The sequence below is a fragment of the Lutjanus erythropterus genome, chromosome 11 (assembly GCF_056507025.1).
Source record: "Lutjanus erythropterus isolate fLutEry1 chromosome 11, fLutEry1.hap2, whole genome shotgun sequence".
In the NCBI taxonomy this organism is placed as follows: domain Eukaryota; kingdom Metazoa; phylum Chordata; class Actinopteri; order Lutjaniformes; family Lutjanidae; genus Lutjanus; species Lutjanus erythropterus.
The window spans coordinates 40840001-40859797 of NC_139327.1; the positions used below are offsets into that span (position 1 = coordinate 40840001).

General features: G+C 32.7%; 1 protein-coding gene across 2 annotated transcripts in view; it reads right to left on the minus strand.

Annotated features, from left to right (window-relative positions):
* The window catches only part of LOC146319615 (uncharacterized), a 26767-nt gene extending 7376 nt beyond the window's left edge, over positions 1–19391 (minus strand). For both annotated transcript variants that reach the window (XR_014771553.1, XM_084730171.1), the window contains exons 1-2: positions 19115–19391; positions 18234–18320 (exon numbers count right to left, since the gene is read on the minus strand). Coding sequence is in view for 1 of the 2 variants with exons in the window: in XM_084730171.1 (XP_084586297.1) it covers positions 18234–18320; positions 19115–19376 (349 nt within the window). In the remaining variant the exon portion in view is untranslated. The remainder of the gene's footprint in view (positions 1–18233; positions 18321–19114) is intronic.
* Positions 19392–19797: the final 406 nt, after the last annotated feature.

Below are 19797 nucleotides of genomic sequence, written 5' to 3' on the forward strand. Positions count from 1 at the left end.
ACATACATATGACCATACATACATACATACATACATACATATGACCATACATACATATATACATACATATGAGCATACATACATACATACTTATGATCATACATGCATACATATGACCATACATACATATGACCATGCATACATACATGCATACATACATACATACATACATATGACCATGCATACATACATACATTTGACCATACATACATACATACATACATACATACATATGAGCATACATACATATGAGCATATATACATACATACATATGACCATACATACATACATACATACATACATATGAGAATACATACATACATATGACCATGCATACATACATATGAGCATACATACATACAAACATGCATATGACCATGCATACATAGATATGAGCATACATACATATGACCATACATACATACATACATACATACATACATACATATGACCATACATACATACATACATACATACATACATACATACATATGACCATACATACATATGACAATGCATACATTCATATGACCATACATACATACACACATACATACATACATATGGTCATACATATGTCCATGCATACATACATACATATGACCATACATGCATACATACATACATACATATGACCATGCATACATACATATGAGCATACATACATACATATGACCATGCATACATACATATGACCATACATACATACATATGACCATACATACATACATACATACATACATACATACGTACATACATATATATGACCATACATACATACATACATACATACATACATACATACATACAAACATACAAATATATAAAAATTCTTTTTATAATTCTTTTTAATTTAAAATTTAAAATGAATTGTGACTTCTTGATGTTATTGAATATTTTTGCATATGTTTATGAAATAAACAATGTTCAAATTGGAAAAGGAACGTTCTTTTTCACTTATGCACCATTATGGTACAATGTTGCCTACAGGCAACGAACCCCAAAAACTTCCAAAAATAAAAATAAAAATAAAATTTCTTCAGATTATGTTTATTTAGTCTATTTTGAGACATAAAAACACATTTCCCTCACTGGCATCATAATGTGTACCATAGAGGGATATGACCATACATACATATGACCGTACGTACATACATACACATACATACATACATATGAGCATACATACATACATACATATGAGCATACATACATACATACATACATACATATGACCATGCATACATACATACATACATATGACCATACATACATACATACATGCATACATACATACATACATATGACCATACATACATATGACCATGCATGCATACATACATACATACATACATATGACCATACATACATACATACATACATACATATGACCATACATACATATATACATACATATGAGCATACATACATATGAGCATATATACATACATACATACATACTTATGATCATACATGCATACATATGACCATACATACATATGACCATGCATACATTCATATGACCATACATACATATACACATACATACATACATATGGTCATACATATGACCATGCATACATACATACATACATATGAGCATACATGCATACATACATACATACATACATACATATGACCATGCATACATACATACATGTGACCATACATACATACATACATACATATGAGCATACATACATATGACCATATATACATACATACATATGACCATACATACATACATACATACATACATACATATGAGAATACATACATACATATGATCATGCATACATACATATGACCATACATACATACATACATACATACATTCATATGACCATACATACATACACACATACATACATACATATGGTCATACATATGTCCATGCATACATACATACATATGAGCATACATACATGCATATGACCATGCATACATACATATGACCATACATACATACATATGACCATACATACATAGATACATACATACATACATATATATGACCATACATACATACATACATACATACATACATACAAACATACAAATATATAAAAATTCTTTTTATAATTATTTTTAATTTAAAATCTAAAATGAATTGTGACTTCTTGATGTTAATGAATATTTTTTGCATATGTGTATGAAATAAACAATGTTCAAATTGGAAAAGGAACGTTCTTTTTCACTTATGCACTATTATGGTACAATGTTGCCTACAAGCAAAAAACCCCAAAAACTTCCAAAAATAAAAATAAAAATAAAATTTCTTCAGATTATGTTTATTTAGTCTATTTTGAGACATAAAAACACATTTCCCTCACTGGCATCATAATGTGTACCATAGAGGGATATGACCATACATACATACATACATACATATACATACATACATATGAGCATACATACATACATACATATGACCATACATACATACATACAAACATACATATGACCATGCATACATACATACATACATACATATGACCATACATACATACATACATACATGCATACATACATACATACATACATACATATGACCATACATACATATGACCATGCATACATACATACATACATACATATGACCATGCATACAAACATACATACATATGACCATACATACATACATACATACATACATACATACATACATATGACCATACATACATATGACCATGCATACATACATACATACATACATACATACATATGACCATACATACATATATACATACATATGACCATACATACATATGAGCATATATACATACATACATGTGACCATGCATACATACATACATACATACATATGACCATACATACATACATACATACATACATACATACATACATATGAGAATACATACATACATATGATCATGCATACATACATATGAGCATACATACATACATACAAACATACATGTATACATATGACCATACATACATACATACATACATACAAACATATGACCATACATACATATGACCATGCATACATTCATATGACCATACATACATACACACATACATACATACATATGGTCATACATATGTCCATGCATACATACATACATATGAGCATACATACATACATATGACCATGCATACATACATATGACCATACATACATACATATGACCATACATACATACATACATACATACATACATACATACATATATATGACCATACATACATACATACATATATATTTAAATTCTTTTCATAATTCTTTTTAATTTAAAATTTAAAATTAATTGTGACTTTTTGATGTTATTGAATATTTTTGCATATGTTTATGAAATAAACAATGTTCAAATTGGAAAAGGAACGTTCTTTTTCACTTATGCACTATTATGGTACAATGTTGCCTACAAGCAACAAACCCCAAAAACTTCCAAAAATAAAAATAAAAATAAAATTTCTTCAGATTATGTTTATTTAGTCTATTTTGAGACATAAAAACACATTTCCCTCACTGGCATCATAATGTGTACCATAGAGGGATATGACCATACATACATACATACATACATATACATACATACATATGAGCATACATACATACATACATATGACCATACATACATAAATACATACATACATACAAACATACATATGACCATGCATACATACATACATACATACATATGACCATACATACATACATACATGCATACATACATACATACATACATATGACCATACATACATATGACCATGCATACATACATACATACATACATATGACCATGCATACAAACATACATACATATGACCATACATACATACATACATACATACATACATACATATGACCATACATACATATGACCATGCATACATACATACATACATACATACATACATATGACCATACATACATATATACATACATATGACCATACATACATATGAGCATATATACATACATACATGTGACCATGCATACATACATACATACATATGACCATACATACATACATACATACATACATATGACCATACATACATACATACATACTTACATACAAATATATATAAATTCTTTTTATAATTCTTTTTAATTTAAAATTTAAAATGAATTGTGACTTCTTGATGTTATTGAATATTTTTGCATATGTTTATGAAATAAACAATGTTCAAATTGGAAAAGGAACGTTCTTTTTCACTTATGCACTATTATGGTACAATGTTGCCTACAGGCAACGAACCCCAAAAACTTCCAAAAATAAAAATAAAAATAAAATTTCTTCCGATTATGTTTATTTAGTCTATTTTGAGACATAAAAACACATTTCCCTCACTGGCATCATAATGTGTACCATAGAGGGATATGACCATACATACATACATACATATGACCGTACATACATACATACATACATACATACATATGACCGTACATACATACATACACATACATACATACATACATACATACATACATACATACATACATATGACCGTACATACATACATAAATACACATACATACATACATACATACATATGAGCATACATACATATGAGCATACGTACGTACATACATACATACATATGTAGCTCAGCGTAAGTTCAAGCAGGAAGACCTTCTATTACGCTGCCTTCATTCACAACTTTCCTTTACTCCGCCTCTCTCCTCCTATTCCCTCTAATCAGCTGTTTGTGGGCGTTCACCTTCGTCTTTACCATCCATTCAGATTTTGCCACCGTCGCGATAGCCAGTCAATTTGCTGCTGCCAAATCTTTAAATTGCCTCTGTCTTTGCTCCATCAGTTGTCATTCAGTCAATCGCGCGACCCTCCTCCACCCCTCTCTCCTCCAGTCACTGGACCCAGGTAGCAGAAGATGTTCACCTCGATCCTCCCTGACGCCCTCTCCTCCAGCCTTCAGGTCCAGGCAGCAGGAGTCCAGAGCCACTTCACCTCACCAGTCTCTGCTTTGCACCTCATCATCACCACCACCAGTGTCTAGACCCGGGGGGGGGGGGTTCTCTTCACTACAGCTTCATCACCCCCATTTATATATACATATTGTTTCACCTCATTGGGGTCTAACTGCCAAAAACTGTTCATGTTTCATATATCATGCATGTGCCAATAAACCATTTCTCTTTTACTCTTAGTCTCTCCTGATTGAAATGAGCATACATACATATGAGCATACACTCATACATATGGCCAAACATATGACCATGCATACAAACATACATACATATGACCATACATACATACATACATACATACATACATACATACATACATATGACCATATATACATATGACCATGCATACATACATACATATGACCATACATACATATGACCATACATACATACATACATACATACATACATACATACTTATGATCATACATGCATACATATGACCATACATACATATGACCATGCATACATTCATATGACCATACATACAGTACATATACACATACATACATACATATGGTCATACATATGACCATGCATACATAAATAGATACATACATACCTATGAGCATACATGCATACATACATACATACATACATACATATGACCATGCATACATACATACATGTGACCATACATACATACATACATACATACATACATATGAGCATATATACATACATACATATGACCATACATACATACATACTAACATACATATGAGAATACATACATACATATGACCATGCATACATACATATGAGCATACATACATACATACATGCATATGACCATGCATACATACATATGAGCATACATCCATCCATACATACATACATGTATAAATATGACCATACATACATACATACATACATACATACATACATACATATGACCATGCATACATTCATATGACCATACATACATGCACACATACATACATACATATGGTCATACATATGTCAATGCATACATACATACATATGAGCATACATGCATACATACATACATACATACATATGACCATGCATACATACATACATGTGACCATACATACATACATATGAGCATATATACATACATACATATGACCATACATACATACATACATACATACATACATACATACATATGAGAATACATACATACGACCATGCATACATACATATGAGCATACATACATACATATGACCATGCATACATACATATGACCATACATACATATATATGACCATACATACATACATACATACATACATACATACATACATACATACATACATATATATGACCATACATACATACATACATACATACATACAAACATACAAATATATAAAAATTCTTTTTATAATTCTTTTTAATTTAAAATTTAAAATGAATTGTGACTTCTTGATGTTATTGAATATTTTTGCATATGTTTATGAAATAAACAATGGTCAAATTGGAAAAGGAACGTTCTTTTTCACTTATGCACTATTATGGTACAATGTTGCCTACAGGCAACGAACCCCAAAAACTTCCAAAAATAAAAATAAAAATAAAATTTCTTCAGATTATGTTTATTTAGTCTATTTTGAGACATAAAAACACATTTCCCTCACTGGCATCATAATGTGTACCATAGAGGGATATGACCATACATACATACATACATATGAGCATACATACATACATACATATGACCATACATACATACATACATACATACATATGACCATGCATACATACATACATACATATGACCATACATACATACATACATGCATACATACATACATACATATGACCATACATACATATGACCATGCATACATACATACATACATACATACATATGACCATACATACATATGACCATGCATACAAACATACATACATATGACCATACATACATATGACCATGCATACAAACATACATACATGTGACCATGCATACATACATACATACATATGACCATACATACATACATACATACATACATACATACAAATATATATAAATTCTTTTCATAGTTCTTTTTAATTTAAAATTTAAAATTAATTGTGACTTTTTGATGTTATTGAATATTTTTGCATATGTTTATGAAATAAACAATGTTCAAATTGGAAAAGGAACGTTCTTTTTCACTTATGCACCATTATGGTACAATGTTGCCTACAGGCAACGAACCCCAAAAACTTCCAAAAATAAAAATAAAAATAAAATTTCTTCAGATTATGTTTATTTAGTCTATTTTGAGACATAAAAACACATTTCCCTCACTGGCATCATAATGTGTACCATAGAGGGATATGACCATACATACATACATACATATGAGCATACATACATACATACATACATATGAGCATACATACATACATACATACATACATATGACCATGCATACATACATACATACATACATATGACCATACATACATACATACATCCATGCATACATACATACATATGACCATACATACATATGACCATGCATACATACATACATACATACATACATATGACCATACATACATATGACCATGCATACAAACATATATACATATGACCATACATACATATGACCATGCATACAAACATACATACATGTGACCATGCATACATACATACATACATATGACCATACATACATACATACATATATACATACATACATACATACAAATATATATAAATTCTTTTTATAATTCTTTTTAATTTAAAATTTAAAATTAATTGTGACTTTTTGATGTTATTGAATATTTTTGCATATGTTTATGAAATAAACAATGTTCAAATTGGAAAAGGAACGTTCTTTTTCACTTATGCACCATTATGGTACAATGTTGCCTACAGGCAACGAACCCCAAAAACTTCCAAAAATAAAAATAAAAATAAAATTTCTTCAGATTATGTTTATTTAGTCTATTTTGAGACATAAAAACACATTTCCCTCACTGGCATAATAATGTGTACCATAGAGGGATATGACCATACATACATACATACATACATACATATGACCGTACATACATACATACACATACATACATACATACATACATACATATGACCGTACATATATACATACATACATACATACATACATACATACATATGACCGTAAATACATACATACACATACATACATACATACATACATATGACCGTACATACATACATACATAAACATACATACATACATACATATGAGCATACATACATACATACATATGAGCATACATACATATGAGCATACGTACGTACATACATACATACATATGTAGCTCAGCGTAAGTTCAAGCAGGAAGACCTTCTATTACGCTGCCTTCATTCACAACTTTCCTTTACTCCGCCTCTCTCCTCCTATTCCCTCTAATCAGCTGTTTGTGGGCGTTCACCTTCGTCTTTACCATCCATTCAGATTTTGCCACCGTCGCGATAGCCAGTCAATTTGCTGCTGCCAAATCTTTAAATTGCCTCTGTCTTTGCTCCATCAGTTGTCATTCAGTCAATCGCGCGACCCTCCTCCACCCCTCTCTCCTCCAGTCACTGGACCCAGGTAGCAGAAGATGTTCACCTCGATCCTCCCTGACGCCCTCTCCTCCAGCCTTCAGGTCCAGGCAGCAGGAGTCCAGAGCCACTTCACCTCACCAGTCTCTGCTTTGCACCTCATCATCATCACCACCAGTGTCTAGACCCCGGGGGGGGGGGGGGGGTTCTCTTCACTACAGCTTCATCACCACCATTTATATATACATATTGTTTCACCTCATTGGGGTCTAACCGCCAAAGACTGTTCATGTTTCATATATCATGCATGTGCCAATAAACCATTTCTCTTTTACTCTTAGTCTCTCCTGATTGAAATGAGCATACATACATATGAGCATACATTCATACATATGGCCAAACATATGACCATGCATACAAACATACATACATATGACCATACATACATACATACTTATGATCATACATGCATACATATGACCATACATACATATGACCATGCATACATACATACATATGACCATACATACATTCATACTTATGATCATACATGCATACATATGACCATACATACATATGACCATGCATACATTCATATGACCATACATACATATACACATACATACATACATATGGTCATACATATGACCATGCATACATACATACATACATACATACATATGAGCATACATGCATACATACATACATACATACATACATACATATGACCATGCATACATACATACATGTGACCATACATACATACATATGAGCATACATACATATGAGCATATATACATACATACATATGACCATACATACATACGTACATTCATATGAGAATACATACATACATACATATGACCATGCATACATACATACATACATGTATACATATGACCATACATACATACATACATACATACATACATACATACATATGACCATGCATAAATACATACATACGTACATACATACATATGAGCATACATGCACACATACATACATACATATGACCATGCATACATAGATACATGTGACCATACATACATACATACATACATACATATGAGCATACATACATACATACATATGAGCATACATACATACATACATATGAGCATACATACATATGAGCATACATACATATGAGCATACATACATACATATGGCCAAACATATGACCATGCATACATTCATATGACCATACATACATATACACATACATACATACATATGGTCATACATATGACCATGCATACATACATACATACATACATACATACATACATACATACATACATATGAGCATACATGCATACATACATACATACATACATACATACATACAAACATATGGTCATACATATGACCATACATACATATGACCATGCATACATTCATATGACCATACATACATACACACATACATACATACATATGGTCATACATATGACCATGCATACATACATACATACGTACATACATACATATGAGCATACATGCATACATACATACATACATATGACCATGCATACATAGATACATGTGACCATACATACATACATACATACATATGGTCATAAATATGACCATACATACATATGACCATGCATACATTCATATGACCATACATACATACACACATACATACATACATATGGTCATACATATGACCATGCATACATACATACATACGTACATACATACATATGAGCATACATGCATACATACATACATACATATGACCATGCATACATAGATACATGTGACCATACATACATACATACATACATACATATGAGCATACATACATACATACATATGAGCATACATACATATGAGCATACATACATACATATGGCCAAACATATGACCATGCATACGTATGACCATGCATACATTCATATGACCATACATACATATACACATACATACATACATATAGTCATACATATGACCATGCATACATACATACATACATACATACATACATATGAGCATACATGCATACATACATACATACATACATACATATGACCATGCATACATATGGTCATACATATGACCACACATACATATGACCATGCATACATTCATATGACCATACATACATACACACATACATACATACATATGGTCATACATATGACCATGCATACATACATACATACGTACATACATACATATGAGCATACATGCATATATACATACATACATATGACCATGCATACATAGATATATGTGACCATACATACATACATACATACATACATACATATGAGCATACATACATACATACATATGAGCATACATACATACATACATACATATGAGCATACATACATATGAGCATACATACATATGAGCATACATACATACATATGGCCAAACATATGACCATGCATATATATGACCATGCATACATTCATATGACCATACATACATATATACATACATACATACATATGGTCATACATATGACCATGCATACATACATACATACATACATATGAGCATACATGCATACATACATACATACATACATACATATGACCATGCATACATACATACATGTGACCATACATACATACATATGAGCATACATACATATGAGCATATATACATACATACATATGACCATACATACATACATACATACATACATACGTACATTCATATGAGAATACATACATACATATGAGCATACATACATACATACATATGACCATGCATACATACATATGAGCATACATACATACATATGACCATACATACATACATACATACATGTATACATATGACCATACATACATACATACATACATACATACAAAAATACATATGGTCATACATATGACCATACATACATATGACCATGCATACATTCATATGACCATACATACATACACACATACATACATACATATGGTCATACATATGACCATGCATACATACATACATACATACGTACATACATACATATGAGCATACATGCATATATACATACATACCTACATACATACATACATACATATGACCATGCATACATACATACATGTGACCATACATACATCCATATGAGCATACATACATATGAGCATATATACATACATACATATGACCATACATACATACATACATACGTACATTCATATGAGAATACATACATACATATGAGCATACATACATACATATGACCATACATACATACATACATGTATACATATGACCATACATACATACATACATATGGTCATACATATGACCATACATATAGATGACCATACATACATTCATATGACCATACATACATACACACATACATACATACATATGGTCATACATATGACCATGCATACATACATACATACATACGTACATACATACATATGAGCATACATGCATACATACATACATACATATGACCATGCATACATAGATACATGTGACCATACATACATACATACATACATACATACATACATACATACATATGAGCATACATACATACATACATATGAGCATACATACATATGAGCATACATACATACATATGGCCAAACATATGACCATGCATACATATGACCATGCATACATTCATATGATCATACATGCATATACACATACATACATACATATGGTCATACATATGACCATGCATACATACATATATACATACATACATACATATGAGCATACATGCATACATACATACATACATACATACATACATACATACATACATACATATGACCATGCATACATACATACATGTGACCATACATACATACATATCAGCATACATACATATGAGCATATATACATACATACATATGACCATACATACATACATACATACATACGTACATTCATATGAAAATACCTACATACATATGAGCGTACATACATACATACATATGACCATGCATACATACATATGAGCATACATACATACATATGACCATACATACATTGATACATACATGTATACATAAGACCATACATACATACATACATACATACATACATACATACATATGGTCATACATATGACCATACATACATATGACCATGCATACATTCATATGACCATACATACATACACACATACATACATACATATGGTCATACATATGACCATGCATACATACATACATACGTACATACATACATATGAGCATACATACATACATACATACATACATATGACCATGCATACATACATACATACATACATACATATGAGCATACATACATACATACATATGAGCATACATACATACATATGGCCAAACATATGACCATGCATACAAACATACATACATATAACCATACATACATACATATGACCATATATACATATGACCATGCATACATACATACATATGACCATACATACATACATACATACATACACACTTATGACCATACATGCATACATATGACCATACATACGTATGACCTTGCATACATTCATATGACCATACATACATACACACATACATACAAACACATGGTCATACATATGACCATGCATACATACATACATACATATGAGCATACATGCATAAATACATACATACATATGACCATGCATACATACATACATGTGACCATACATACATACATACATACATATGAGCATATATACATACATGCATATGACCATACATACATACATACATACATACACACATATGAGAATACATACATACATATGACCATGCATACATACATATGAGCATACATACATACATATGACCATGCATAAATACATATGAGCATACATACATACATATGACCATACATACATACATACATACATATGACCATACATACATACATACATACATAAATATGTATGACCATACATACATACATACATATAAATTCTTTTTATAATTCTTATAATTTAATTTAATTTGAAATTTAAAATGAATTGTGACTTCTTGATGTTATTGAATATTTTTGCATATGTTTATAAAATAAACAATGTTCAAATTGGAATACATTCATACATATGAGCATACATACATATGAGCATATATACATACATGTGAGCATACATACATACATACGTACATACATATGTAGCTCAGCGTAAGTTCAATCAGGAAGACCTTCTATTACGCTGCCTTCATTCACAACTTTCCTTTACTCCGCCTCTCTCCTCCTATTCCCTCTAATCAGCTGTTTGTGGGCGTTCACCTTCGTCTTTACCATCCATGATATGGCCATGTATACATACATACATACATACATATGAGAATACATACATACATACATATGGCCATACATATGACCATGCATACATACATACACATGAGCATACATACATACATACAACCATGCATACATACATATGACCATACATACATACATACATACATACATACATACATACATACATACATACATACATATGAGCATACATACATATGAGCATACATACATACATACATATATATGATCATACATACATATGAGCATACATACATACATACATATGACCATGCAACCATACATACATACATGCATACATACATACATACATACATATGACCATGCATACATATATACATATGAGTATACATACATACATATATACTTATGACCATATATACATACATATGACTATACATACATACATACATATGAACATGCATACATACATACTTATGACCATACATACATACATACATACTTACATACATACATATGACCATGCATACATACATACATATGAGTATACATACATACATATATACTTATGACCATATATACATAGATATGACCATACATACATACATACATATGACCATACATACATATGACCATGCATACATACATACATATGAACATGCATACATACATACATATGACCATACATACATATGAGTATACATACATACATATGGCCATACATATGACCATACATACATACATACATATGAGCATACATACATATGAGCAGACATTCATACATATGGCCAAACATATGACCATACATACATACATACATACATACATACATACATACATACATACATACATATGACCATACATACATACATACTTATGACCATACATACATACATACATACATACATACATATATATGACCATACATACATACATACATATATATTTAAATTCTTTTCATAATTCTTTTTAATTTAAAATTTAAAATGAATTGTGACTTCTTGATGTTATTGAATATTTTTGCATATGTTTATGAAATAAACAATGTTTAAATTGGAAAAGGAACGTTCTTTTTCACTTGTGCACCATTATGGTACAATGTTGCCTACAGGCAACGAACCCCAAAAACTTCCAAAAATAAAAATAAAAATAAAATTTCTTCAGATTATGTTCATTTAGTCTATTTTGAGACATAAAAACACATTTCCCTCACTGGCATCATAATGTGTACCATAGAGGGTTAACTCACCTTAATATATTAAGAGTTTATCTCAACAAAACCAGAGTTGGTGGTTGTTGGAATAGTGGAAAGACGAACCAAGACGGTTTTATGTTTTACTTCGTTTCTGTCCAGTCTGAATAAAGATTATGTTAAAATTACATTTTTGTAAATGGAGTTTGGTTTGTTTGTGGTTAAACAAAAAAGATCTCGCTCTTTAACAAAAAGCTCCGTCTCTGTAGGGATCCTTTCATAAATTGTCATAATCTGAGCCTGCTGGTGGAAAAACAAGAACTTCTTGCAGACGACCTTTGATGGACCTCTCTGAAGTTCTGAGGTGTGCTTTAGGCTTATCTATGGTCAAAAACAAAAGGATAGCTAACTAGCTGGCTAAGCTAATTAGCTAGCATTTTGCCAACATTAGCTCACTTAAGTGACTAGCCTTTCTTCAAAAAAATGGGGTTTTTTTTCAACCTAGATTTGTACAGGAAACGGAAAAGAAGGAGGTTGACTGAGGTTCCACCAGGTAACTGTTATTGGAGCGCAAAGCAAAAAGGGGCGGGACTTAGGAAAGGTCAACTTTCAGGTTTCAGGTTAGGATTAGGGTACCCTAACCCAAAACAGGTTACCTAACCTAATTAGTTTCTTAGATACATAAATGTAGTAAAAAGAGTCCAGGTTGAAAAATGATTGTTCTTTAAATTTTATAAAGTGGGGAGTATTTTTCAGATCTGAGGTCTGAAAAGATTCTGACACTAAATGAATATGTGATTTTAAAATGAGACAACTTTGACAAATTTGACAAAAAAACCCCCCTCAATATTATGTAAGAAAAAGTGTTTTAAAATACAATTTTATAGTCAAAATTAATCTGTTGTGTTTCAGAATCAGAACATTAAACTTTGTTGTCCAGGAGTCAGGAAGTTACAAACATGGACTTTGTGTTTTGAACAGGTGCAGACCTGTAAGTGGATGTTAGAGAAGAGAGGAGGAGGAAACAGGTGAAGTGAAAAGGTGACAAGACTTCAAACAGGTGGAGGTGGAGGAAGAGGAGGGTGAAGCTGCACGGGAGAGGAGGCGGCGTTCACATGGACACCTGCTGTCCATCATGTTCACAGACAGGTGAAACAGTTTGGTTACATTTCAGTCTGACGGTAACTAGAACAGAAAAACTACGGTAGCTCGATAATAAAGCAAAATTATCTTTAACGCTGCCAGCTAGCAGTTATTAGCATTGCTGTGTCAGTTCATCCTCCCCAAATATCTAATCTCAGCTTTAGCTAAATGGCTAACATAAGTCAGTTAACCTGTCTGATGGCTAATATCTGAAGCTAATGAGCAAACAAACTAATTCACTAATCGAACGCTGTGAATGTAAGAATCTATCATTAACTAACGAGTCAAAACTTGCTCATATCTCTGCAGCTACGTTAGCTTGATAACTAGCAAAATGATCTTTAAGACTGATGGCTGACAAGCTTTAACAAGTAAATTTGGTTGTGAGAAAGGAAATGTGTTATTAATCTGTGTCAAGTCATGTATTTATTGTTGACTTTATTTCCAAGACAACTTATTTAAAACTAGAGAAAATCTGAAAGAATCAAATAAAAATCTGACAGCAACTCAACTGTCAAAACTCATTTTGGTCACCACCTGCCTTGTCAGCAGCTACATTAGCTCGATAACTTGGCAGAATTATTTGTATGTTACAGTGCCAGCTAACAGGTGTTAGCATTGCTGTGAGACAAGTTATGCTAACATTTTCTTGTGAGAAAAGGGAATGTATATTAATCTATGTCGATTCATTGTCATCCAAACATTCATTTGCTAAATGGCTGATGTTAGTAAGCAAACCTGACAGCCGGCATCATTAGCTACCAAGCTAACCTTAATTCACCCTCTTCTAATGTGGTGCAATTTATTAAATTTATGTTTCTATTAATCAACACAGAAATACAGTATTTCTAAGACAACTGATTTAAAACTTTAAAAAAGTCTGAGAGAATTCACTGTTATCTGAGTTTAACTGAGCAGCCACTGCTGGGTAACAGGTGTGAGCATTGCTTTGAAAGAAAATGGTATTAATCTGTAAATTCATTCCCAACAAACATCTCATCTTGGCTTTCAAAGGTACATAATGCTAACGTAAGGCAGAACCTGCTTGTGAACCAGCATCTGATGCTAACAAGCTAATGTGAATGCAACATGTTCTGCTGTGCTTTTAATCAAATCAAACAATCTGATGTTTTAGCTCTGCTGTGGAGAAAATATGCTAACGCTTCAATGTTCAATGTTATATGAATCAATCCTCCCCAAACAGTAAACCTTGGATTTTAAACAAAGCTACGTTAGCTAAGTGTTAGCCAAATGTTAGTCAGCAAATCTGCCTGACAGCCAGCATCTGAAGCTAACAAGCTAACGTTGATGAATCCTGTTCTAACTGTCGTCTGGTTTCTCACTTTAACCTCAAATTTCAGCCTCTGCACTTGAAATGAGTTCATATTTTCACAGAGACTCAAACATACGGAGGTTTTCTGCACTTTGGTTACAAATGTTCATGTGAACGCCACCATCTGGTTGATTTATACCTCTGTTTGAAACTACCAAAAATATTTAATATACCAAAAAATTTAGTTTTCTGTTGTTGTTTCCCGCGCAACAGAAACAAAAACAAACATGAAAAAATCTTAATAAAACAGAAATAAATGTAAAACTTCTGCTTCTGATGAGTAATTAAAGTAACATACAGGTATAAGCAGAATGAATTCAAAATAAAGTTTCACAATTAAATATTAAAACAGAATGTACCACATCTAAAACAACATTTACAGAATTTTATAATTTATTTTAAATACATTTGGTGCTCAAATTAATTTAACTGAAAATAGCACACACCATTTATTTATGTAATCTTACTTAAAACAGTTGATATGAATATTTTTCAAATTAAGATATAATTGAATTTTAATGTATTTGATCAGTTAATTTTTACGGGCTCTTGCAAAATTATCCATTTAATTTTAACAATATATTCTTCTTTGTCTTCTTCTTATTATTATTATTATTAGTAGTATCACTATTATTATTATACCAAATATTAATGGCAAAATGGTTCTTTTTTTTTTACATTTACCTTTTTATTTTTCTGTTTTTCAGGATTTTTGTTGCTTGTGTGTTTGATTTAAAAAATGGCTGAATGAAGATCATGTGAAAGTTTCTGTTTTCAAAAAATGTCAGTCAATCAAAGGATCAAATGAACTGATTGATCAGTTATCCCTGCTGATTGTACAGAGGTATGAACCAATCGGAGAGGCTGAAGGCTGAAGGAGGGAGGGGCCAAACCGGAGTGTTTCCATGGTGACTGGGTGTCTGCGATGCTACTCAGGGGCCAGAGGTCGCTCACTCTCCGGTCCATCTGCCACGCCGCATCTGAAGGGAACCAATCAAGAGATGGATGCCGAGAACCAATGAGAGGAGGGGGATAGAGACAGGTGAGCTGACAGGAGGTCAGGTAAACAGGTGTAACGTACCTGAAAGAGTTAAATATCTGCAGACGGAGAAATAAACTAAACATCTCAAATATGAGCTGAATATGATGCAGGTTTGTTCATTTTTTACTCAAAAAAAAAAAACAGAATTAAGTACAAATTCAACAGTTAACTAGAGCTTTGGTTCCAAACCTGGGGTCTGGGTCCCCCTTAGAGGGCCGCCAGAAATCACAGGGGTCCCCAAGTCTGTTCTGAGGTCCTCAAAATCAGGTCAACTAAAATCACAATTTCAGGAGTTGTACACCTTTTTTAAAATTCATTTCCCAGCTCCTTCCAGCTGTGATAATGAACATATTTATATACAACATTATTTCTCCTCTTCATCACATTTAATCAGATGTTATTGTCCTGTTATCAACAGACGGGCGACAAATTAAAGGAAAATACAACAGAGTTTTATGTTTCTAAATGTGACACCTGTCTGTAAGGACACTTGACTTCCTGTTAGAGTTGTGCATTTTCCTTTGACCTGTTAGGTTTAGCATCAATCTGTTAGCATGACATCATGACCTGGGACCTGTTAGCTTTAGCCTGTTAGCATCTTAGCATAATATAATGATCAGGGACCTGTTAGCTTAATCCATATTTGCTGTTTTAGTGAGTATTCAGGGCAGCAGGATGTGTGTGTGTGTGTGTGTGTGTGTGTGTGTGTGTGTGTGTGTGTGTGGGACTTACACTCCAGCGTCCCAGGAGACAGGATGTCTTCGTCCATGTCATCGAGGTCATCGGAGAGGAGAAGGTGCTGAGGGGTCGGAGGTCGCAGGCCGAGGAAGGACGGGTCCAGGTTGAGGGCGGCAGCCAGCGCTCCGAGTCCCGGGTTATTGACCACGCAGAAACCAGTCAGAGACTCGATCTGCTGCCAGCGGTGGAGCTTCTCCCGCAGCGCTGCTGTTACCTCAGCCAGGGCCTGTCTGAGGGGGGAGGAGCCTGTTAGCATGTTTGCATGACCTGGGACCTGTTAGCTTTAGCGACAGTTTGTTAACATGATATCATGACCTGGGACCTGTTAGCATTAGCCTCAGTCTGTTAGCATGATATCATGACCTGGGACTTGTTAGCTTTAGCCTCAGTCTGTTAGCGTGACCTAGGAGCTGTTAGCTCTCAGTCTCTTAGCATGTTAGCATGACCTAGGAGCTGTTAACTTTAGCGTCAGTCTGTTAGCATGATATCATGTATGTAGCCGTCATATTTTAGACTCCTAAACAGGATTCGTGTTTTAAAACAAATCTACTGAAAACTAATATTAGCTTCATTGGCTAGCTACAGCTAACAGAAGCTAACAGTGACAGACGAAGCTGTCCTGCACGTCACTGTGTGAGAATGGAAAGGCTGGTTTGAAGACAGGTGTGGCAACAGTA